Consider the following 24,276-nt stretch of genomic DNA (forward strand, 5'->3'; position numbering starts at 1 on the left):
CCCGCCGTGACTCCCCCCGGCCCCCCGCGCCGAGCCAATGGCCCCGCCGTGTTTCTCATCGCAGCGGCCTATGCGCGAGCGCCCAGACGTCTGACGTGGCTCTGCCGCGGGGAGGTGTCAGCTGTGATTTCGGAAAGTCGGGGCCCGCTGCGTCAGGGCTCGCTGGACTGAGTAATCGGTGCAGAATCCGGGACAGGCCTCGCTTGCCGAGGGGAGCCCATCCATGGCACGGGGATAGCCGCTCTGCCAGTCACGCTCGCTCGTGTCGTGCGCCCAGTGAATGCAAATAGAAGCTGATCTCGAGTGAAAGGTCTCAGTTCAGTCCACCCCGGCTTCGTCTCATTGTCCTCCCAGATGGGGCTTTGCCTGCAACTAGTTTGGGGAAGCAGTTAGGAAATGCTGATGAAGGGCTGTGGGTGATAGGTGACAGCTGCTGCTTATATGCAGAAGGAGCTAATAGATTGCTTGTCTGATAATTAGTCCTAAGTTTAGTTGGGGGAGGGGGAAGCTATCATTATTGGCTTCATGGCAGAGCACCTCATTGCATGTCAGTCCGAGACTGTAAAAAAAAAAAACCACACCACACCCCCCCCCAACCCTCACACCAAACAAAAAACCCACCGCCAAAACTACTACCATCTACCTCTTCCCTGGCCCCATATATGAAAATGAAGTAAAAATGATGCAGCATGTCACTGATGGAAATCTATTTCTGCTGTGAAAGCCTTCTTTAAGGGTATACATGGAGACCTCATGCTGTAACGGAGATGCACTGCTTTGTTTCTATCCCGGTAGGTTTCCCCATGTCCGTGACGTGTTGGCCGAGGCTCTGCGGCTCCTCTCCGCCCTCAGAGCGGCTGGTCGCTGCCCTCTGGACTCCGTGATCCCCGACGGGCGTCATGAGCATTGCAATCCCTCTGGGAGTCACCACACCAGATACATCCTACTCCGACATGGCTGCAGGATCGGAGTGAGTGTTACCCCCTGGAGGAGGAGAAGGAGGAGGGGAGGGTGTCAGAGGGCTGCCCTGGAGTGGGGCTGCAGGGTTGGTGCCAGTGCTTTCTCCACTCGGGAGAAGGGGGGTGCCGGTCCGCTGCCTGTGTGAGAGATATATGCAGAGACAGACTCGGAGTGTTTCACAAATGCAGTGTTATGGAAATTGGTAAGTTTGACACAGGAGACCAGGGAAAAGGAGAATTCCAACAGTATGAGCCACTCAACCATGGGTTTTATATCAGCTTGGCTGGTAAGGCTATACTCGAGTGCAGGCAGTTGTGCATTAGCTGTACCCATGTTTGACGTTGGCAAGGTACAAGCCAGCTCCTTTTCCAAAAACTGTGTTGTATGAGGGATCAGTGTGCTGAGCCTCCCTGTCAGTAGAGCCTACTATCTCAGACTCACTACCAATCTTACATGACTGATCTCTGGACCCCTTTGAAGGTTGGCCAGAGATGTGAGACAGCGTCAGCCTGTGTAGACACCTTTATTTTGTTTCTGCCCCTGAGCGGGTTCCAAGAAGCACACCTCAGTGGGCAATCCTTCAGCATCCCCACCACAGGACCCTGCGCAGGGCTCTCATCGCAGTTCTATCTCTTGGAGGGTGCTTACCATTTCTTTTAAAAGACTTTGCTTCTGCAGGAGTCAGGAACATTTCAAATCCAGAAAATACTGTGTTGTGATCTTTTCTTAAAACTCTTATTAGAATGATGTCAGCTCGGGATGAGTACTGTGTTTTTGTCGGGGGCGAGAAGGAGGGCTTAAGTTATTTCTGTGTGCTTCTACCTCCTGCTTTTCTGCATCCTTCTTTGAAGTACGGACTGTGGCATCTCTTTACAAAAATTTACAAAGGATATTTTGGAGATAGATTTCCCACACGTATTATTTAAATGTACCTACTGTGCAAATACGTGTGTGTCAGATTGATCAGTGTAGAACAGATATTGCTCCAGACTCTATTAATTTTGAGCTGTAAGAGCAGTGGGCTAGGGTATGAATCATTGTTTTTCCCTTCCATCTTGCCCTGATTTGACTATGCACAGAGTTTGACTACATAGTCGCACTCTGCAACACTGCTAATGCTCTTTTTTATCTGTCTTGGCACTGGTCCCGTTCTAGGCATTCTTCTTCGTGATGTTTCATTCCATCCTAAAGCCCATATTTTTACATGTTGTTTTTAAACAGGGAATCAGTCACTCATCTGCAGTGGGTATACGATCCTTTACTTCTGAAGATTTAACACTCAGTATTGCTTGTCACCATGCTTCTTCCACACGAGCACTTTAAAGACTCAACATGCAGGAATTTTAAACTGTTTATGACAGGAGAAAGAGTGCTAAATAGTTTACTCATGTACTAGGCACTTTGCTTTCAGAGCAAAGCATGGTGGAGAGGAGAGCCAGATATATCTACACATGTCCCTTGTAACATTTAAATATCAAAAAGATTGTATGTAAGCCTTTGGCAAAGCATGCTCTTTTTCCCTGGTTGTAAGAAATTTGTAGGTCTAACTTGAGGCTAGGCTGGAGTGCTTTGAAAAAAGGCTTTTGAAGATTTCTGAATTAGTTTCTCTGTTTTCTAAAAATTGGGAAGGCCACTTTATTCTCCAGGCCCTGCATTGATGCACTGTTACTTACTGCTGAAGTGTCCTTCGTGAGTCTGTTCAAAGTTAAGGCTATCCTCCACTTCTCCTTTGCAACTCTACTGGTTTGATGCCTGAAGTCTGGGGTACCTGAGCTTCTTGTCTCTTATAAGGGATTGATTTCAAAGACGTGCATCACAAAGGCAGCGGGAAGGTAAAAGGAAAACTAGCTGGCCCTCTTTTCAGGCTGAGTTTAGCATCTTTCCCTCAGCCTCTGATACAGAAGGGAGGTAAAAATGCTGAAGGGTGTTTGTGTTCATCTGAGGGTTACACAGAGGCTGCAGAGTAGTTTCGCTATGTTTGACTGCATATTGGAAGCTGTTGAAGCTCCTTGGTGGGCTGCTGCTGAGGAAGCATGGGCCCCAGCATTGTTGCACCAACAGTCTTGAAGTTTTATTGCTAATGCTTGTGGCAGCATTGCTAGTATTCCAGGCTGACTCTAGTTAGGAATGCGAGTGACTTGGACAGAGGACGGATCTGCTGCTTAGGCTGTTTAGGCTCTTTTTCTTCTAATACTGTTTCTGAAAATTTGATTAAACCTGAATGCATTTAACTCTGTACCATACAATCTGGAAGTCCTAAAGGACTGTTGCAAAGATCCAGCGAGGCTGGATTATGTGGCAAGCTCTACATGGTGTCTGTTATTCAGAAGTGTATCGTCTGAGAGGTATCACCACCTATATCTCCTGCTTTTGATAATTTAGGTGGCCGTAGTTACATTGAAAACCAACTGAATTTATCATGTCATGCTTCTAAATCCTGAGCTACAGAAGTGCGTTTTGCATAGGCTTATGGTCATCTACTTTCTGCAGTTCTTTGTACAATAAATTATTGCTCCTTTATGTTGCAAAGACAGATCCACCTTACTCCAGAACAAGCCAAGAGCTCAGAAGGTTAGTGCGTTGGAGAGTATATTGGGTTTAGTGGTAGGGTGGGGCAAACGTCAGTGCAGCAGAGATTTCAAGAGCTAATAGGAAGTCCAAAGGGCACAGGGATTAGTGTTCTTGGGTGGTGCCTAAACACTGCCCCACGCGTGACCACTGGCCATTGTTGTTTGAGTACTGCCTGATTCACACTGACAATGTAGGACCCACTGAGAATCCTGCCAGATCTCACCAGAGCAGCAGAGGTCCAAGGTAAAGTTTTCCTTTCTTGTATTTTTCTTCCTTGCTTGCTCAGCACCATGCCAGAATTTTGGAGATTTCACCTGCAGACATGATTCAGTAATATTCTGCTGTATTCTGATACGGGTCCTACTTCTGATCTGTGCAGAGGTTAGCGGACTTGTATCTTCTGCTTGTAACAGCCAGTGTGTTTCCTTGCTGGTATTCTGTCTGTAGCCTCATTATCTAATATTCCCTGCATTGAATTGCAGCTGTCCCTTCTCTGAATAGGGTTTCTGCAGCTTTCTGCTAAGGATATACCTTTCATTTTTAGCTTTTTTTTTTTTCACCACCGTGTGGTGGAAGAGTGCATTGTACCTCAGCAGCAGATTTCCTGTTCAGCACATTGCACACCGTGTTGCTGTATAGAAAGCACAGGGCAAATCTGATTTGTCTGTGGCCACTGTCTGTCCAGGTCATGAATTTTGTTGCCTCTTTCTAACAGGAATCTCCAACTCCAGGTAGTTGCTGTCAGGACAGCTGCAGGTTTCATGCAGACTTTACCACAGGATGTTGGACTCAGCTAACAATTAGTATCTGAGGGAGAGAGAAACAAGCACAGGTACAGGAAAGCTGCTTAGCTGCTATTTGAAATAAGATGTTGCAGAGATAACATGGCAGTACTGTTCAGTGGCTTTGAGATTAGGCTGACTGAGTTCAGATATGAATGCTGAACTAGACCCAACTTCCTCAACTGTAAGGAAACTGAGCTTCTTACATGCTAATTATCTTTTTTAATTCCCAGATTGAGACCCAATTTAATGAGTTATCCAGGGTGGCCCTTACTCAGGTCCTTCCCTCTGAAAGCAGGTTCATCCTGTACAACTTCTGCACACATGATGCCTGGTGAAGCGCATAGTAACACCTTGATTTCATGAAGTTTCTTCATTTTGAGCTCATGTGTTGAATAGAAAAGAGCAGTGAAATACTGGCACTAAAAAAACGATGTTATATTGATGGGTTTTACTTCTGGCCCTTTCTGCAGCCCAGAGTCTGTGGAAGCTAGTCCAGCTGTCAGTGAGAAGAATGTGTACTCCAGCCACAGCTATGGGGCCACGCAGAAACACAGCTATCGCGGGCTGCCTTACGCAGTGAGTACTCTCTCTGCAGTGAATCAGCTCTTTACTGTCTACTCTTTTCTCCTTGTTCCATAGTTCTTTGCCTGTTAAGCTTTAGGAGTTTTGGCTTATTTATTAGAGAACACTGAGTTACAGCTGAGTTCTGCCATACATTTTTGTATTTGTCTGTTTACTGTTTGTGAAGCCTTGCATACTCTGTAGCAAGCTTTATTAGTGTTCTAGGTGATAGATTTTTAACTGAATGAAGTATGTGAATGAAGTGTGAATATATATGAATATATAATATTTTCCCAGTGGTAATTTTATGCCCCGTTTGGTTTACTGTGCACTATTTATACTTGTTTAAACTGTGCAGACTTTCATATTGGTAACTGGTAACTGTGAGAAACAAGGAACAGTCAGGAAGAGTGGGAGCATTGGCTTGAAACTATGGGATGAACAGGACGTCACAGAACCATTGAGGTTGGAAGAGGCCTCTTGAGATCACGTAATCCAACCCCCTGCTTAAGCTGACTCTGTTTGAGCAGGTTACCCAGGACTGTGTCCAGCTGGGTTTTGAATATCTCAACAGACGGAAACTCTACAATGTCTCTGTGCAACTGGTTCCAGTGTTTGGCCACTGATGTCATCTCAAATTATTAGTAGTACAACAGTTAATGTCAAAATAGCCTAGTTGTTTTCATAGGTTTTGAATTTAATTAATTGGTGCAGAAGAAAACCATTCACATCATTCAGAGCTATTGCTTTACCTTCTTGGTAGATTGAGGAATTCAGACTACTGTTTTACACCAGTTGTTAAGTAATAACCTGGGAACTGTGGATTTGGGACTTCAGTTTCTAGGCATCATATCTTCATGTTAAAAGTAGTACTACAAATACTTGTTTTCAGGATCATAATTATGGAGCCCCTCCTCCTCCAACACCACCAGCCTCTCCTCCTGTCCAGACCATTATACCTCGTGCAGAACTGAACGGCCTGCACTCGCCTGATGAGGAGAACTCCGGGGACAGTGAGAGCTCCTCTGAAGGAGAATCAATTCCCACTTGGTGCCACTGCAGTGTCTCCCAAGATGGTTTCCTCCTCAAGTGTGAGAAGTGCAGGTAAGCTTTGGTGCAGTGCAGATCTGGACTGCTTGTGTTGACTTCTCATACTGAACCGTGTCACATTTGGGCTGTGGGATGGACTTCCTTTTGCTAACTGGAGCGTTCTTCCCAGTGCTTTACCTAGTATTGACCCTCCTCCTTTGCGTTGTCAGCCTGACAAGTGTTGGTGGCACCAGGAGTGGAGATGAGGATGTTAAATCGATGTTCTTATCATCCTGGGCCCCACTGAGGGCATGCATCTTGTGACATCCTGTTGAATTTCAAGTGACTTTACTCCTACAAACAGCTTCAATTGTGCATTCTCCTTTGGCAGAGGAATGAGCAGGGGGAAGGTGATCAGACTCCGCCGCCGGAAGCAGGACAACGTGTCAGGTGAGCTTGAGGTGGTAATTGTGATAATGGTGACTTCTGCTTTCTTTCTACAAAACCTTTGTCTTTTGGCTGCTGTAATCGTCTAACCGTGATCAGTGCTCACTAATGTTCTTTGCCTCCTAACCACTGGGATTTTCTTTTCTCTTTCTGCATCACCTCACTTAGCTCTTGGGAAAATCAGATTGTCTTGTGAACAGAAAAGGGAAATGTTCATCACTGCCATTCTGTGAGATACCAGAAGTTTGGGAGACCTGTTCCCAAGTTTGGGTGGGAAAACTGAGGTGGTATAGTTTTCTCAGGGAAGAGTTACGCAGGGTCATCAAGTTGTCTTGATGAAAATGGACATAAGGGTAAGCTGTTCTCTCTGGGATGAATAAAAATGTTGCTAATGAAGCACTCTTCTCTGTAGGTGGGGACAGCAGTGCAACTGAGAGCTGGGATGAAGAACTATCTCCCTCTACAGTACTGTACACAGCTACACAGCACACCCCTACAAGCATCACGCTGACTGTCAACCGCGTCCGTAGAAGCAAGCCTAAGAAGAGGAAGAGGAGTACAGAAAAAGCTCGCACTGCTCCAAAGGCCAAAAAGATCAAGGTATGTGGAGTGAGACAAGGTTCCTGCAGTTCCTACCAAATTCTGCGTGGAGTATTGTTGAGATCAGGCTGACAAGCTGGCAGTAGACAAGAAACTTTTGTCCTGTCAGGAATTGCGCTTTCTGGTGTAATAATGACGCCTTGTATCTGTGACCTGCTAGAGTATGTGGCTGTTGGTTTAAAAATTACCTTACTGTGATTCCACCCTTATTTCCCAACTCTGTCCATTCATGCTCAGAGCTTGGATTTGATTACATATTTTCCCTTCTTCTCTATTAGGATTTGGGGAAATAGCTTTTGGAGTCTGTGGCAAAGGGGCAGTCTGTGAATGGAACAAAAAATGAAGGGAGCACGGCATTTCGTGGGGGGCTATGTTAAAGAATCTGGGCTGCAGAGCTTCTTGGCACTGTTCTTCAGGGACAGAGATAGTGCCTGTGTGGAAAACTATGTAGGTAGTGATGAATGTTTGTTGAGGGATGACTTTACTGTCTTGTTTGTGAGGGTTTGGGGACTGAAGTAATTTTGGATTGCTTATATTGGAATGCAGGTGTGTGAGCAGCTGGTTCTTTCCCATCATCTGCTAGCTTTATCGTGATTTTCCCCAGGTTAGGTTTCCCTTGAAGTTCTTCTGGTAGGCACTGACTAAATAAAAGACTGGGAGCAGGAGCCATGTGAGGTCTTCAGGTTTTTTGTTGTGAACCAGCTTGATTCTGTTGCTGGCCCTTTTTTCTGTCAAAGCAAGCGGGGTTAGTTGGGACAGTTTTGGTTTTGATCTTGAGATTTTTACTAAGTATGAGGCAGGCTTTTTTAGTTCAGAAATCCTGGCCATCAAGCTTTTCAGCAGTTTCCACTGAATTTGCATTGCAGAATCTTTTTGTTCAAGTCCATTGCTTCTTGTGTAGCTCTTCCTGTAATTCTTGCCATCTTTTGTTAAGGATTGGTCTCTTGGAGCAAAATCTAGTGTGGTTCTGGGATGCTAATTCTGAGGAAATACATAATAATTTGTTTTCTTTTTTTTTTTTCTCTCTCTCTCTCTGTTTGGGGGACAGGCCTTTCGAGAGGGCTCACGAAAGTCTCTGAGGATGAAGGTGAGTAGAACTGAGAACCCTCTGTGGTGGTGGGTTTTTTGCCCTCTATTTTGTTTCTCTCTTGGTTTGCCTGAGGAATTTCTAATTGTGGGACCAGCCTCAGAATAATCTCAAGCCTTACCATGCACCACAAGCAGGCCTGTTGAAAATGATACCACAGGAATTGCCCCTTGAACCTTGCTTTTGCTTCAGATAGCTTTCTGTAAGGTAATGACATGCAGTTCCAAGAGATATGACTGATTCATGACACTTGGGAGTGGGGCATTTGATGTAAGGGCTGTAGAACTGGTTGTGGCCACTCTTCTGTAAGGTTGGTTATCATTTGATTGCATCAAAGCTCTTTTATGCATGGGCATCAAAGTGTAGTACACAAGTTTAATGTTGGGAATTTCTAGCAGTGTTGCCTTGTTTCTTTCCACATCCTCTTACTAGGAATGGATGGGATGATATATTTATCTCTGACTTTCTGCAATGCTGGTAGGTATAGCTATCTGATAGAAAGTTTACTTGACAAAAAAAGTAGACTTGCACTTTGAGCTAAACATGTTCCTAGAAATTCACTCCATTCCATCTGACTCCAGTACTGTAGCTGACAGTGGCTTCTAGCAGGTGAGTTGGAGGAAATAGGACAATCCTGTGGTGTGTCTGTATGCACCTATTGCTATAGTATGCAAGTGCCTTGACAGGGTAAAAATGCATGAAAACTCTTAGTGCTTTTAATATATATGATGAAATAATGATTGTTCTTCTGTGGTCCTTCTCACTAATAGTGTCACATATGTCTCAATCCCTTATGAAGCCAGTTGAATTACTGACCTCTGGAATATTATTTGTTGAATTACTTCAACTGTTGTCAAGTAAAGAATGAAGCTTAATTTTTTTTTGCCCTGCCAGTTCCTTTTTCCCCCCTCCCTTACAAGATGGTATAAATGAATTAGCTGATTTTGCCCTCTTCTTTACACTGCTTGGGACTTGCAGTTTTAACCCTCTGGGTATTAGCTTATGCTCTACATTCAGTTTCTTGAAACCACGATGACCATTTAGCTAAAAAGTTCAGAATTATTTTTGGATCAGTCACTGCAAAGATTGAGATGCAGTCAGCATTGTCTTACCATTGTGTTGGACATGAGTGGGTTGACTGTAGGACAAGCCTACATGAGATTTATTTGCCTTTGTGCATTCTGTTCTTTTCCTTTTTTAATCTACTTAATTACTTTTCCAAACTGACTTAAAAAACTTTTTCTGGCCATGTACTACCTTCATTTTCTTGTGTGTAGCAATGCCAAATACCAACTCTCAAGAGGTATTAGTCCTGCACAGAGTTCTCTGTACTAAGTGGCACTGTTGTACAGTATTCTGGAGGGTAGAGGTTCTGAAAAAGATGTCCTCATAACCAACACTTTCTTACCTTGGAATAGATTTGCCTTTTTTTGTAGCGTATACATGTTCTCAGAGCACTGTGGATAGGTTTTTCCCGTTGTGTGCTAGCCATTCACTCTTTGCTGTTTGGTGCAGAATTCCCCTTCTGAAGTGCATGCCTTGGATGAAAACACTGCAGAAGGGTGGGAGAATCGAATACGACTCTGGACGGATCAGTACGAAGAAGCCTTTACTAACCAATACAGTGCTGATGTACAGAACTTGTTAGAGCGTCATCTAAACTCTAATAAAGAATATGTGGGGAAAACTGCTATGCTAGACACAATCAACAAAACAGAGTTGGCCTGCAATAATACTGTTATTGGGTCCCAGATGCAGGTAAGAACCACTGTGACAGAAGTGTGGTAGGTCAGGTCCTCTGGTTTCTAGGTGTAAGGCGTGGGTATGGGTGAGCAATATCGTAGCTGGTCATATAATTTCAGACCAATAGGTATAGATTTGGTATAAAACTGAACAGAAGACATGTCAGTACTAAGATTCAGAAACACTTGCATTCAACCAAATCGGTATTGCTAAGTTGGGGATATTTTGTACACTTCTGAGATGATGGTTCACAAGTATTTTACCAAAAATACTTTTGGTCACTGAATGGCTTGAGGCAGAACTAGATCTGTCACTTGCTGGAAATAGGGAATTTCCTGCTTTCCAGCTGAGTTTTCCTGTCTTTTTTTTCCTTTTTTTTTTTTTTTTTTTTTTTATTTTTTATTTGCCTCTGGCTCATGTGTGGAAAGCTATTTTAAAGAACCTTTCAACATTATTTCAATATTTTGTATGATTGTTTGGTAACTTTCAAATACTGCACAACTACAAATTATTTTAGGGAACTGTCTCCTTCTAACTTTTCTGTTCCGAGATGTGCAACGATTGGTGTCTTGCCAGCTTTATGGACTGCATGTAGACAAGGAGAAACAGGAAAAGGATGTGTTTGTGTGGTGTATGTCCCCCCCACTACTCTTCTCAGGTGATGTTTCATCTGGTCCATGCTTCATTGAACCAAGAGCAGCATTCCCACTCAGTTCAGGCTTTGGGGCTTCTTTGTCCAGGAGAACGGAGATAGGTGCAACTGAAAAGGATGGGCTCCAAAACAGGTGTAGGGCATCTCTTTTGTAGAAGGGGAGCAGCGTCAGAAACCTGAATATCAGGTATATGTTTGTGCTTGAATCATTCTTGTTTATATCAGCTGACTCACTGCTCTGTGAAGTTCACGTGCTCCCTCCCACCTTTCCCTCTGCTTTCATGTAGGTGAAGCACATCAGGCAGAGCACAGACATTGCCAGTAAGGGAGAGTGCAGAAAGAGGACTTTGGACCCAACTTCCTTCCACTCTTGCCTCTAGTTCTGCAATAATAAGACTTCTGTGGGGGTTGGGGAGAAACACTTCTACTTGGCTGTGTGAGTAGCCTTCCTAAAGCAAGCAATTGATGAAATACAGGGAAGAAAAAGTTCTGCTTCTCTAGAAACTTTAGTATTTTCTGAGACTAAATGTAAACTGTTCTATCTCCTTTACATGAGTTCTAGGAAAAGTCCTGAAATAAGTAATAAAACATACGCTGTTTCTTTGTATCACCTTCATAGAGTACAGCAGGACAGATGATTATAAAAGGTATCATGTATAAATATGCTTGTTCTTGTCATGCCGTCCTGCCCTCTCCCTTCCCTGTACAGACATAGGTTTTCCCATAGGGAAAAATGGCCAGTATTCCAAATAAGAAGGTTCCAAATGCTATATATCCCAAAGAAACAAAAAGATAGAAAGTTGCAAAACCTCGTAATGAGCTGCAGTTACTCTAAACAAGCTGTAGGTAGGTACCCAAGTATAAAAGGACTTTGTGGCTTTGTGGTTCCTCTTAGATGCTGAGGAAAGACCAGGTGGCTGTCCTGGGCTGCTGCTTGTTAGCCCGTATGTCCTTGGTTTCTCTGCTCAGCATGGCTGTGGAATGTTGCAAGGAGGATAGCCTGCACAGGTGTGGAGTGCGTAGTCTCTCATCCTGTGCTTTATATTTTTGTTCCACTCATTTGTCTCATCTCTGCTAGACAAACTGAGAAGGCTTCTTGGTTTGCATCAGTTGTCTTTTAGCTAGATATCATTACTGGACATAAAAATAGCTTTTCTTGGCCGATAAGGAAATAGGTACTTTGAGCTAGAAAAAAAATTAAGGAGGTTGTGTCAATATGCAGATAGCAGCTGTGTGTAAAAGATGGGTATTGTAACTGCTCTGCTTTGGCCATGAAGACTTTGGAGAGAGGAGAAAAAAATAAAAATAAAATTATTTATATGCCCTGCATATTGTCACAGTTGAGAGAGAGCTGTTTGGCTTGGGTAAACAACTATGCAACTGTATACTTTAAAGAAAGAAAGAGAGGAGGAGAGAGAAAAGAAAGTGTGACCTAAAAGCTTCCCCAAGCCAGGAGGAGTAAGGAAAGATGGGTTAAGAGTTATACATGCAGGTTATGTGATTTTGATCATTGGAATGTTTTTGATAAGCCAATTCTCAACTGTCCTAATGATGCAAAGGGAAACTTGTGAAAATATGAAGCTGTTCAGTGTCATGAATAGAATCATCTTAGTGCTGGCTGCTGCCAGATGCTTGACAAACTGAAAGCTGTGAATCGCTTTTCTGCCTGCTGTTGCCAAACCAAACCCAGGGTCAGTATTTGCCCTTTGTTGCCTCTGATAATTGCTGACTTGAGCTCAAACCCCTGATTGATTTCACATTCTGAAGTGAAGAGCAAAAGGACCTTTATAAAATAAAGCCACTGAGTATTATGCAGATGTTGCTCTGCAAACATATCGGAACAGTTTTGTCTGATTAGCAGTCAGCGATCCCTAGCCTATGACATGAATAAAATCATTTGTTCTTTTCACACATGAAAGCATGGCAGCTAATCTTCTTCATATTCCTAAATTCAGAGAATGAAAACAAGCTGAGTGAGGGTCTTATCAGAAGAGCTATGAGATCATTCCTGTTTTACCAAACTCAGATAATTAAGTTTTACAAATGCAGATCTTCTCTTTCCTTCATGGGCCCTCTTCTCCTCCCACCACCCCACCTAATCCCATCTGTGTTCCCCACGCTGTTTTCCAGCATCAAGTGAACAATAATACAAGTCAGTCATGGCCCAAAGGTGAGAGTGAGGGCTGCCAGATGTTAACTCACATCTCTGAAAGATGCTAAGAGAATTTGATAGAGTAGTAGAATAATTTAGGTTGGGAGCCACTGAAGGTTGTCTGGTCCAACCTTCCTGCACAGGGCTAGCTTAGATGAGAAACTGATTATAACAGCAAACAAGTGGTAGTATAGAAGCAAAATTATTCAACTGGAGATACGCTTGTGTCTCAGTCCTACTTTATCTACTAACTTCAGATACTTTCTCCTTATCTCCTTCTGTCACACACTAACAAATTTAGTTCCATGTTTTTCTTCTCTGTTACCACAGTTGGTTAGTACAAAGTGTATCCAATGTTTTTAAAATAATTTACCTGCTACTCTGGGCAATGTAAAGAGTCTTATCTTACAGTTCATTTGTGTTATGGGTTTGTTGATCAGAAATCAGCGCCAGCAGTGTGGCTTCTTAGTCTGGAAATAACATGTTTCTTTTATACCAGTTCAGTGGACTTGAGCTGTGAGCTCCTATCAGGACCTGAGATACGAAGAGATGAACAACACCTTGCAAGGCTTTTTAGTCTCCCATACATGCATACATACTGCAGGTTTTTCCAATTGCTGGCAGATACAGTGGTATGAAAAAGAGTTATACCCCATAGGCATGATAAATGTAGCACTGGATATATCTCTAAGGAGATCTAGGATAGCAAGACCATTACTCCCATCTGCATAGGTTTCAAATTAATATTTTTATAAAGCTATATTTATCCTGGACCTGAGTGAGAGAAGTCAACAAATAGATCTTACTTAATACTGCAGATCTTGGATCAGCCAGTAGAAGTCATATTAAAGCAACAAGTGTCATATTCTTTCCAAAGAGGTTTAATTCAGAGCACATACAAGATTGCCACAAAAAAATAATCTGTGGTTCAATACTTTCGTATAGTCAGTATGGAGGGCTTGCTTTGGTTCCTGGTGCTGAGTGTGCTGCCTTAAGGCATTAACTTTATTTTCACAAGGTTAGAACGTCATGCATTCTGTCATTGTCCAGACTGAGCCCCTACTTAAGGTAATGTGATTTTTACCCATTTGAGCAGCCTGCTCAGTAGCTGTCTCTAACAAGAGAGTTTTATCAGGAAAAGTTGGGAGCTTGCTTTTAATAAAATCTTGTATTTTACTTCTAGTTTAGATGGATGACTGTCATTACTACTGAAGAACACTTACGCCTCAATTCATTCCGGAAAAGTATCAAAACCACGTTTTTATGAGCAGTGAATAGCATGCTTAGGAAAGACCAGGCACAGGTCTTGTGGTGAGGCAGCCAGCCATCTTCACATAATTTTTACTTGCAGAGAGAGGTTCAATCTGTTAAGCAAGAAAAGTACTTTGGTTTTATGTTTTCCTATGCCCTAGTGCTTATAATATCCCTTTCATTAGTCTGTAAAATGTGTCGAATTTGGATATCTGTGCTTAAAGAATGTTGTGGTTTCATACTGTCAAGACACATTGTTGTGAAAATCCATTGTAATAGAGCTGTAGACTTCAACATAAAGAAGATTCAGCAAACTGTCACTACTTAGTTAAAAATTTATTTCTTCATTTAAAAAAAAAACACAGCACTAATTGAGCAGGCAGATGAAGAGAATTTTCTGGATGGAGATAGAAATTGCCAGCTTAAGTCTTTTGCCTGTTAGCTAGAATTTACCATCCTCTGCTGAATGAAAAGCTTGTGTTTTTTCTTCTGAATGTGTGACAACCCACAATTTAGGGAAGATTTGAGTTATTCTGGCTGTGAAAGTGGCCATAATTGCGGAGCAGTTCCCTGTTAGCAGCAACTGACAGGTCTGGTTATGCCTCCAAGCTGCAAGACTGAAATACTTGGTCTGATAGATTTGTGAGACTTCCTGTTGAAGGAAAGGCATGCATACTTTTTGTTTTTGATAAATATTATCAAGGTCATTGGTCATTACTAAACTTGTACAGAATAAACAATATATTTCCCTGGCAGAGTTTCTGTGTGTTGCTACTAGAGTAATTTTTCTTTTCATGTAGGTAAAACATTCTTCATGAGTTAGAGGCCTTTGGTTTAAATTCTCATATTTTGCTCTGGTTTTTGTTACAGCTGCAGCTGGGAAGAGTGACTCGGGTTCAGAAGCACCGGAAGATCCTGAGGGCAGCAAGAGACTTGGCTCTAGATACCCTTATAATTGAGTATCGAGGGAAGGTTATGTTACGACAGCAATTCGAGGTCAATGGGCATTTCTTCAAAAAGTAAGAGTACTATGAAATGATTAGTATGAGAGCATCATGGCACAGAGACACTAGTGTCTCCCTCCAGACACTAGTGTCTCTGTGGGATAATGCACAGTTACAGGGCCCTTGTCAGCTGTGCCATCGATAGAAATGTGAAATCAAATATACAACCTCAGCTTGATGCTCTGCTTATGGACCAAAACCCTCTGAAGTAGATCTGTTAAATTGTGATGATGGAAGTGCATAAGTGTCGAGAGCAATAGCACTAATGGAAGCGCTGCTTCCAGTGAAGTGAGGCATACCTGTTATAAGTACCATGGGACTTGGGTATTTTGGGATTGAGATGTTCTGTTACTTCTCCAGGCCATATCCCTTTGTGCTGTTCTACTCCAAGTTCAATGGCGTTGAAATGTGTGTTGATGCCCGCACCTTTGGTAATGATGCCAGGTTCATCAGGCGTTCCTGCACTCCAAATGCAGAGGTAAATTCTCTCTTCACCGTCACTGTAATTGCGAATACATGTTTTACACAGGCTTAGTGCATTCCCTTTTTATGAGTAGTCAAACTTAAAATGCAGTAAATGGGGTAAATTCTCTGCATCTCTTGCTTGTTCGATGGCTTATACTTGGAAGATGAGAAAGTTTGGGATCATGAGGTTTTTCTCTGGAAGGAAAATATTTCCTTTATGGCTCTTCTTTGGCTATGGAACAATAGTTAGGGTAAGCAGGTGGTAGTAAATGTAAGTGGAAGAGCACAGAATGAGACGAGCAGTGAAGCAGGCTTTTTCCCTATGGAGAATTTAGGATAATTATTCACAGAATAGATAAGAGGTACTTTGCAGAAGGAGGCTTCCCTCTTGGAAATAAGAAGTGCAACTTGTGGAGATGTTAGTTTCTCTCTACTTTGTTTAACAAGGTTCGTCATGTGATTGCTGATGGGATGATCCACCTGTGTATCTATGCTGTTGCCACCATTGCCAAGGACACAGAGGTTACCATCGCCTTTGACTATGAGTACAACATCTGGTGAGTCCTTCACCTCACCCAGGAGCTCTCCACTGCCCTCCTGGACTGGACATCTTCCTCCAGCCCTTTCCTCGCATTCTACATTTTGCTCCGTTTTCTACTGAATTGCATTTTCCGGCTATTCTGTCCAGTTCTGCTGGCATATTCTACAATAGAGGCCATAAGGTAGCCTGCTGTCCTTGCTTTGGCACGTGGTGAGATGTTTAGTAGGAGATGCATTGAATGTCTCTGTACAAGGGTTGAGAAATGAAGAGTGACACGAATTATGTTTGTGTTTTGGAGCAGCAACTATAAAGTGGACTGTGCGTGTCACAAGGGGAACCGGAATTGCCCTGTGCAGAAACGTAGCCCAAATGCTGCAGAACACCTACCTCCACCTGTTTTAGGCACACTGATTGGGGCAGAAACACGCCGACGAAAAGCCCGTCGGAAGGAACTAGAAATGGAACAGCAGGGCATTGCATCAGATGAGAACAACAGTCAACAAATGGAGGAAGTTCCTGAGGGACCCACAGCAGTCAGTGACAATGAGGTAAAACACTTGACACTTACTTATATATGTTTTTATCATTCAGTGGTGTGGAACCTGATCCAGTACAGCACTGGGATCTTCAGAACAGAAACTGTAGGAGGCCTTTTTTAAACCTTTAGCACCTTAGATTGCCATAGGAATCTTGATAACTTTAAAACAATACAAGATTTTGTTTGACATACTAGGTCTGGGCTTTTCTTTCAGGTGGCAGAGAAGGAGGAGAAACAAGAAGCGGAGAAAGAGGAGCCTGTAGATGAACAGGGAGCCTTGGTCCACAGCCGACGGGCAAGTACCTTTCTCAGTCTGGATATCATTCCCCTTAGGACTTGCTTCATGCAGTGACTAATAGGTCCAGTTGGTTATTTCACTTGTTTCAACACAAATTCCAACTGTCAGTGGTCTTCAGTAATTTGATTTAAAAAGCAAAACAAACAAAGCCCACCAAAAAAAAAAAAAAGCCAACAAACAAATGACCCAGATTGACTCCCCATCCCAGAAGGATTTATGTTAGGATACTGCAGATTAGAAGGTATACGACAGATTTGTTTCCCGATTTAAAAGTTTAACTGTTACTTTCAGGGCTATTCTGTAGTCGAAAACATACCATTAACAGCACCAGATTCAAAAAAGGTAATTGCACCCTTTTTATGTTCCTGCTGCCCTTCCTTATTGCCAGTCCAAGAATTTATGGGGCCATATAGCATCGTAGAATAGTTTGGGTTGGAAGGGACCTTTAAAGGTCATCTAGTCCAACCCCCCTACAATGAGCAAGGACATCTTCAACTAGATCATATGATGAACCAGAATCTGATTTTTGTTAAAACTTGACCTGTTTTGCTGGGTTAGGTTTGTTAACACGTATGTGTTCCCTGTATGGGTTCATAAATATGTTGCTATGTGGGAAAAGGGTAGGATCAAGTGGCAAAAGTTAGTAAGAGGGGTAGACCACCAACAGTGCTATTGGCACAAGTCAACAAAATTTGCTGTGCTCCCAAATTGTTGTTGTCTTCATCAGTCGTCTTGGTCAAAATATTTCTTAGCACTCTTGGATCATTGAGGCCCTTGTCAGCCACCTTCTGTACAGGGTAGAGCTGTGGTTTGGGGATTTTTTTCTTATGCTTCTTATGGCACCTGGGATTGCTCCTGGAATAGAATGCTTTATGCATGTGAATGGAGTTGTTCCAGCTCTACTTAGTTCTTATTTTTTTAAAACAATTTTAAAAAAAGAAAAAAACAAAATACAAACTCAAACAAAACCAAACAAAACTCAAACAAATAAACAAACAAAAACCCAAGGAAGAAAAAAAGGCAAAGTGCTCCCATCCTTCTACCAGCCAACAAATGTATTGGAGCTAGGAGTTCCCTGTTTTTTGTTTGTTCACCAAATACCTTAGTCACCCATCTTTCTCTAATCAGAGATATGGAACTTCAGTGTGTAAATTTACTGAGAATGCTTTAAACATTAAGAGAGTGCAGCAGATGGCAGAGCCAAGGGCCATCCAGAGGAGAGATCCTTGGATTATCTCATGGATTTTTTAGAACAGGCGAGATAAAGCAGTCAGTTTCTATTAAAATTTGAATAAGAGCAGTCATCCATCAGACTGGCCTTAAACTTGGAAGGAAGATTTCATTTTAATGCAGGGAAGCTGATCTCTTTCTGGGACAGTATAGTTCAAGAAAACAAGGTGAAGTGTTAGTTTTCCTTGAGTCTCTAAGCCCTGTTCCTATATGTTGCACCAGTTAATCTGCTTTAATGAGATTCAGTTTTCTATAGTTGGCACCAGGTAAATACCTGTGTCTGTAGTTTTCCCAGTCTGTAATTTTTTGTGTGTGTATTGAATATTTTTGAACTGAAAACTGTAAAGGCCAGACTGCTGTGATTGAGTACTACTGTGTGCTTCAAGATACTTTCTCCTTCATTGCAAGTCTCAGAAGGTGCTTGACCCCACTTCTTAAATTTCACTTGATTCAGCCTGTTTTTTGCCAATCACTGCAGCATTATTGTTCTGGGCCTTTTACATCCATAATTACCAATTATTTCTGACACAGCTAGGTGATAAGATTTCCTGTCCTTTCTGTTTACCTGATAAATACCTTTGTTTTGCCTCTCTATTCTCTCATGTTCTGTTTTTCTTACCTACTATGTAAGCTGCTTAAACAAGAGCTTTTGTCTTTGAGCTGGGTGATCTCCTAACATCAGGGAAGGAATGAATCTGGTTCATTTTAGTCAGTTTGTGTGGTGTGTTATACTTGCTGCAAATTACTGATTCATTTACTTCCCTTGCCTCTGGCTTCTGTTTGTTTCTAATGTTTGGTCATTAATGAGTAGCTCTATTTGTTTCCAAGTCATCTCTTCACTCTATTTTTTCTTACAGTTTTTAGTTCTTCAAAATTATGTATTTCCTTGTGGCTATTTTACAAATAAACTCAGTAGTATCTAAGTGGTCCTATTTAAGAACAAAATCTAGTTCTCCTAGTTACTCTACGAACACATGATTATGTTGTTATTCTGGGAAATCTGCCACATTGAAAAATGCAAATATCTGTGAAGAACTGCTTCTCTCTGTCCCCTTTCTGGCTCTTGTCATTGCTATTTGGCAATTGTTGTTCTCCTTCCTGTGCTGCATCCTATATCTGTTCTTACCTCCTCTTATGTGCATAATTTGCAGTGCTGACTTAAATTTCCTCTTGTGTTCTAGTCCCGGGAAGACAGAAAGGTAGAAGCCATCATGCACATGTTTGAAAACTTGGAAAAGAGAAAGAGGAGAAGAGAGCAACCATCAGACCGTAACAGCACTGATGCTGAAATCAATATAAATTCTGAAGCTCCTGAGCTGGAGGAAATAAAAACAGAGACTCCTGAAACTGAAGATGGAAGTTCAGCACTGAGTGCAGCTGCTTCAAATGTTTCAAACAGTAACAGCAGTACTGGGGTGAACACACGACGGTCTTCACAAGCAGCGGTAAGATGAAGATAGGACTGTTTAATAGCTTGTACCAAGCTCAGATGCAGCATATCCTTTAAGATCATTCTGGTTGGGAGGAGCTTCATGGGGCCTCTAATCTGTTCTGTATCAGGCAGGGTCAGCTCTGAGGTCAGACCAGGTTGGCCAGCTTTTTAGGCAGTCTTGTCTTGAATACCTCCAAGGATGGAGATTGCACAGACCCTCTGAGAAAACTCTTCCAATTCATGACTGTTATCATGGTGAAAAAATTTTGCCTTGTATCCAGTCTGAACCTCTCATTTCACTGTATATACAATGATGCACCACTGCATCTTCTTGGTGGCTTCAGTCTGGATGTAGAAAGACTGCTATTGGGTCCCCCATAGTCTTCTCTTCCCTGAGCTGAACAAGCCCAGCTCCTTCACCAAGTGGGCTCTTTCTATACTGGTGTGAGCTTAAGTTGGATGCGTAACTGCAGGGATTGAGGAATTCTTTTGCTTTTTCTTTGTTTTTTTTTTTTTTTGTCCTGGTCTACTTTGGATGTATGTGTCCCCATTATGTGGCTGGGCCCAGATACTTGCCTGGAATGATACACGTCAGCTCAGATGAGGAGTAAGAGCAGTTACCTTGAGACAAGTGGCAAGTTTCATACTGCTGCTTTCTTCCTTAAGACCAGTGTTCTGGTTGACCACAGCAGACAAAACAAGAATATGTCAGTGTTTTAGAAGGGTCCCCAAAGCCATCTCATGAGCCAATACAAGCAGGGTCCAGCCAGATTTTCTGAGTCAGGTAGCATCAATAAATAAATCTCAATCCTTGATCCTGTATGCAGAGAAAAGGAATACTTTTAGAGGTGCTTGGACTAATGACAGTTTATATTGTAGGATGCTGTCCCTGAAAAAACAGTTACTAAGCCAGCTCCAGCAAAACCTTCCAGGCCCCGACCAAAAAGTCGATTCTCTCGATACCGAACCAGTTCAGCACAAAGACTGAGAAGGCAGAAACAAGCCAGTTCCCAGCAAGCTGAACTTGCACAGGCTGTCCCAGAGGAAGGAAGCACTGCCAGCTTGGTAACCGCAACAGATGTCAGCAATGTGGAAGGTCCAGGAGAAGGCAGACAGTTGGCGGGATCTGACCCAACTGCTATCCTGGCTGCAGGATCTCAGTCTAATCGAGCTGCAGTAAAGTACCCCAAAACAAAAAAGGTAAATATGACCAAGCGCTCAAACTGGAGAGGAGAAGAAGAGGTTTTTTGTGGCCTTTGGGGAAAAGTTGGTTCAGAGGAAACAATTCTTCAAAATCGTTGGAATTATGTGACTTTATAGTACTGTATTACTTGTTCTGTAGTGACTAAGAGCCCTTGTCATGGTTCAGAATCTGGCTGCTTAGCCTTGTACACACAAAGATGAGAAAAAGAAATTACCTGATCTTTACACCAAGTCTGCGTAGACCTTAGATACTGACAGGGTGGTACAGGCAACAGGAAGGGTCTCACTTCTGGGTGCGGCAAAGAGTCTAGAAAGAGGCAAATTATACAGCTTTGTGTACGCGGGGAAGAAACTGCTTCCAGCTTGAGGGGCCCTGGAAGGGAAGGGTTGGAGGGCTTGGCAACATAAGGAATTGGGTGACAGAGGCCGAGCGAGCCCTGCATGAGGGAAGCAAAAAACAGTTGTTTCAGTACTGGTGCGGAGGGCAATGAGAGGCTTGGGAGATGGCTGGCAAAGGCCATGAGGACAGCAAGTTGTTTGTGTTTATGTTGTTCCTGTAGGGGAACAGGGTACTAACAGAAAGATGGGCATAGCTGATGTGTTTGGATCTATGCACAGAAAGCTAGCAAAAGCTTTTGTTGGCAGCATGGAAAAGTGGTTGTTACAACTCTGGGGTAGCTGGCATTTAAAAACTAGATGCTGATAGTTTGGAAAAGAGCACTAGCTTTTGGGCCCAAAAGAAAGCGTGTTTATTAGAAGAGGTTGGATGCGTACGATCTCAGTAATCTTTCTGCGTATTCCCAATGTCTTAGCAAGGAGAAAAAGACTGTCAACAAGACAGTTACCTTAAGTCAAGCAGCACAGAGGTGTAACCACCTTGAAGTAACCAGGGTGTTGCATCTTGTGAAGGATAGTAGAACAAAGGTTCTTTTCTGTATACAAACAAGAGACTAAGAGAGAAAAGCAGAGTCATTATGTAGTAAAGATTAGTTGGAATTTAAAAATAAACTTAGAATGGCATAAAAACGTGTTTGGTGTGGGAATCAGTGGCAGTATCTTTTTGGGAGGGGGTGGAATGGCAGGCTGGGGGGTATTTGTTTAGGACAAAGTAGAAGACATTAGCCTTCAGCTTAGAATTGAAGACTAAGAGGAGATGTGACTGCGGACTATAATGTACAAGCTGGGAGAAACTTGTAAGGGAAAGGATGAGAAACTGCAGAAGCTAGCGGGCAGCTGCCACATACTGGGCACAAATTAGCCATTAATGCATTTAGGCTTGCAGCTAGAAACTAGTTTTGAACAAGGTGATCAAGTTTTGGGAGAACCTTCTAATAAGGTTAATGGAGCATAAAATTGAGCTAATTCTTTAAATCTGGATTACCTGTTGTTGTGCCTGCAACAGATGAGAATTGGGTTTGACACAGGAAGTCCTGGCTGTGATCCTTCCTGTTGAGGATGGAGGTTTTAGCATGTGGGCTGACCTAAGCATCACTTCCTCATACATCTTTGTGACATATTTGACTTTCTTCTTCACCGGTGCTAGTTGCATTGACACGTATGTTTTCTCCTTCAGTATCTTGTTACCGAATGGCTGAATGACAAGGCAGAAAAGCAGGAGTGCCCTATTGAATGCCCTCTGCGCATTACTACAGACCCAACAGTTTTGGCAACTACCCTAAATATGTTGCCAGGTCTCGTCCACTCCCCGCTAATTTGTACCACACCTAAACACTACATTCGTTTTGGTTCACCTTTCAACCCTGAGAGACGTCGAAGGCCCTTTCTGTTGGATGGAATTTACAGCTCCTGCAAAAAGGTATGTTTGCTCATGTCTTACCTTCAGGGGCTATGTACTCATCAAACTTTCTGGCACCTTTGTAAAGTTGTTGTGTCCTTTTTGAGCCTATTTCCATGTATTACTGCTGAGCTGACCTTGCCTGCTGTGTCGGTCGATGCAGCCTCCAGGCTATGCCTGCTGACCCTCTCCTAGCCAGGGTTCAGTCTTCATCCTTGCCTTTCACCATGGTAGAATAACTGTTCTGTGACTCTCTTTTTAGAAACATGTGCTTTCAAATCTGCAGTGGCTGTTTATTATCCAGCATATGTGATTCAAGGAGATCTAATTGTTGCCCTTAGAATGTTTTATGTTACTACTTTCACAATCAGAGGATGGCTGGCATTGTGGGGATCGGACAGTGTTGCAAAAGACCTCAGGAGTACAGTGCCTCGGTCAAGATCCATTGTCTTTGGAGAGCCTTTGTTGTTTAGCAAAGCTTTGAGTTTTGCCCGTTCCCAAGAACAAGCCCACAGCTCTTTGTTTGGGATCATGGACTGTCTATCTACAACAGATAGTTGTGGCCGTGCAGAAAGCCTGAAGTGAGCCCAGCTGAGGTCTTCATTCCTCCAGAGACGGTGTGTGGCCAGAAAATACTAGCACTTACTTATCCACAGGGAAAAAGTAGTTCAGGTTAGTTTGCTCAGTCCGATTTCTACCAGTATCCATCTTTGTCTATTGCCTGTCAGTTTTGCTTAGAGGGTCTTCCAGTTCCTGTGTGATTAGCTGAGAACAATTTTACGGAAATCCTTTCTGCTCTTCCAGTCTTGGTAGCTTTCAAAGTCAGGTACCATGATCTGGTTTCTTTGCCTGCCTTTGAGGGAGTTTTTCCAGAGGGAAACTTTAGACTTCGCTGTTTCCACCTTCAGCCAATTTGTGTCGTGCACTAACAGACACCTACAAAAAGAAACTAAGGTCTCTCGTAGGTATTTCCTTCATAGGTAAAGCTCTTGATAGTTCGTATGTACTCGTATGAACAAAATCATGTTTGTTTCTATGTGCCTGGGCAATCTCCCCATGTATCTTTAAGCTGAGAACTGCAAGGTTTGAGCTGCTTTTTTGAACCCTTAACAGTGTCTTTGAGCCTCAGGGAAGAGAGAAGCACCTAGAGCAGAACTGGCAGAGTCATACCCAGTTCTCTGCTTGGTGCATTTGCTGTACAACTAGCCAGAAAGCTCACAATTCAGTGAAAACTGTTATCACGTTTCAAGTCTTCCAATCTCTTGCTACCTTTGGCTATTTTCTAGTTATATCATAATTCTAATTGCTGGAGAGGGAATGGACTAGTCTTACTTTGGACAATTTCCATTTAGTCCACATCTTCCCTGAAGCCAAGTGTCCAAAACTGAATGTTGTGTTGCAGCTGGGGCATTTTTAATGCAGAAAGTTGCTCTGTGTCTTGTAGCCTCTACCCATTTTGTGCATCCCAGTATGATGACTGACTTTTCTTTACAGGTTGATTTAGACTCCTGTTCAGTTCGCGATTTACTATGTTTGTTAGAACAACCCATTACTTTTCTAGCCTGTAATTTTAGAAGTGATTGTTTCTGGCTTTATATGGTACTTCGTTCTAGCCTATGCTGTGTCCTGTTTTTCCCCATCAGTTTCCCAATTTAGTAAGAAAATCTTGGATACTGTCTTCTAGCACGTTCTTGTTTCTCCTGGGCTGGCATCATCTGAAAATTTAAGTACACCGCCTGTTCCGTTATCTAAATAATTAATAAAATACTGAAAGCTTCTGTGTCCAGAACAGATGTTGCAGAAAGTAATTTGTGAGGTGTCTGCTTTTTGAAAACAAATAATCAATAGCTGTTGTAGTAAGGATTTTCATCCACTTTGTAGGAGTTTCCCTGCCTTTTTGTGGAAAATGCTTGCTAGCATTCAATGTTTTTA

At 42.6% G+C, this 24,276-nt stretch overlaps 1 protein-coding gene across 1 annotated transcript in view; it reads left to right on the forward strand.

The window, feature by feature from the left end:
* Positions 1 to 787: 787 nt before the first annotated feature.
* Positions 788 to 24,276, forward strand: part of SETD5 (SET domain containing 5) — a 40,506-nt gene continuing 17,017 nt past the window's right edge. Inside the window, 15 exon segments of the mRNA XM_010295842.1 lie at positions 788 to 970; positions 4,787 to 4,892; positions 5,770 to 5,981; positions 6,298 to 6,356; positions 6,766 to 6,953; positions 8,002 to 8,040; positions 9,556 to 9,798; positions 14,709 to 14,857; positions 15,203 to 15,320; positions 15,755 to 15,864; positions 16,150 to 16,396; positions 16,601 to 16,681; positions 19,096 to 19,359; positions 20,226 to 20,546; positions 22,123 to 22,365. Of these exon segments, the coding sequence (XP_010294144.1) occupies positions 900 to 970; positions 4,787 to 4,892; positions 5,770 to 5,981; positions 6,298 to 6,356; positions 6,766 to 6,953; positions 8,002 to 8,040; positions 9,556 to 9,798; positions 14,709 to 14,857; positions 15,203 to 15,320; positions 15,755 to 15,864; positions 16,150 to 16,396; positions 16,601 to 16,681; positions 19,096 to 19,359; positions 20,226 to 20,546; positions 22,123 to 22,365 (2,451 nt within the window). The 5' untranslated portion in view covers positions 788 to 899.

Source organism: Phaethon lepturus, unplaced genomic scaffold, assembly GCF_000687285.1.
Source record: "Phaethon lepturus isolate BGI_N335 unplaced genomic scaffold, ASM68728v1 scaffold14881, whole genome shotgun sequence".
Classification (NCBI taxonomy): Eukaryota; Metazoa; Chordata; class Aves; order Phaethontiformes; family Phaethontidae; genus Phaethon; species Phaethon lepturus.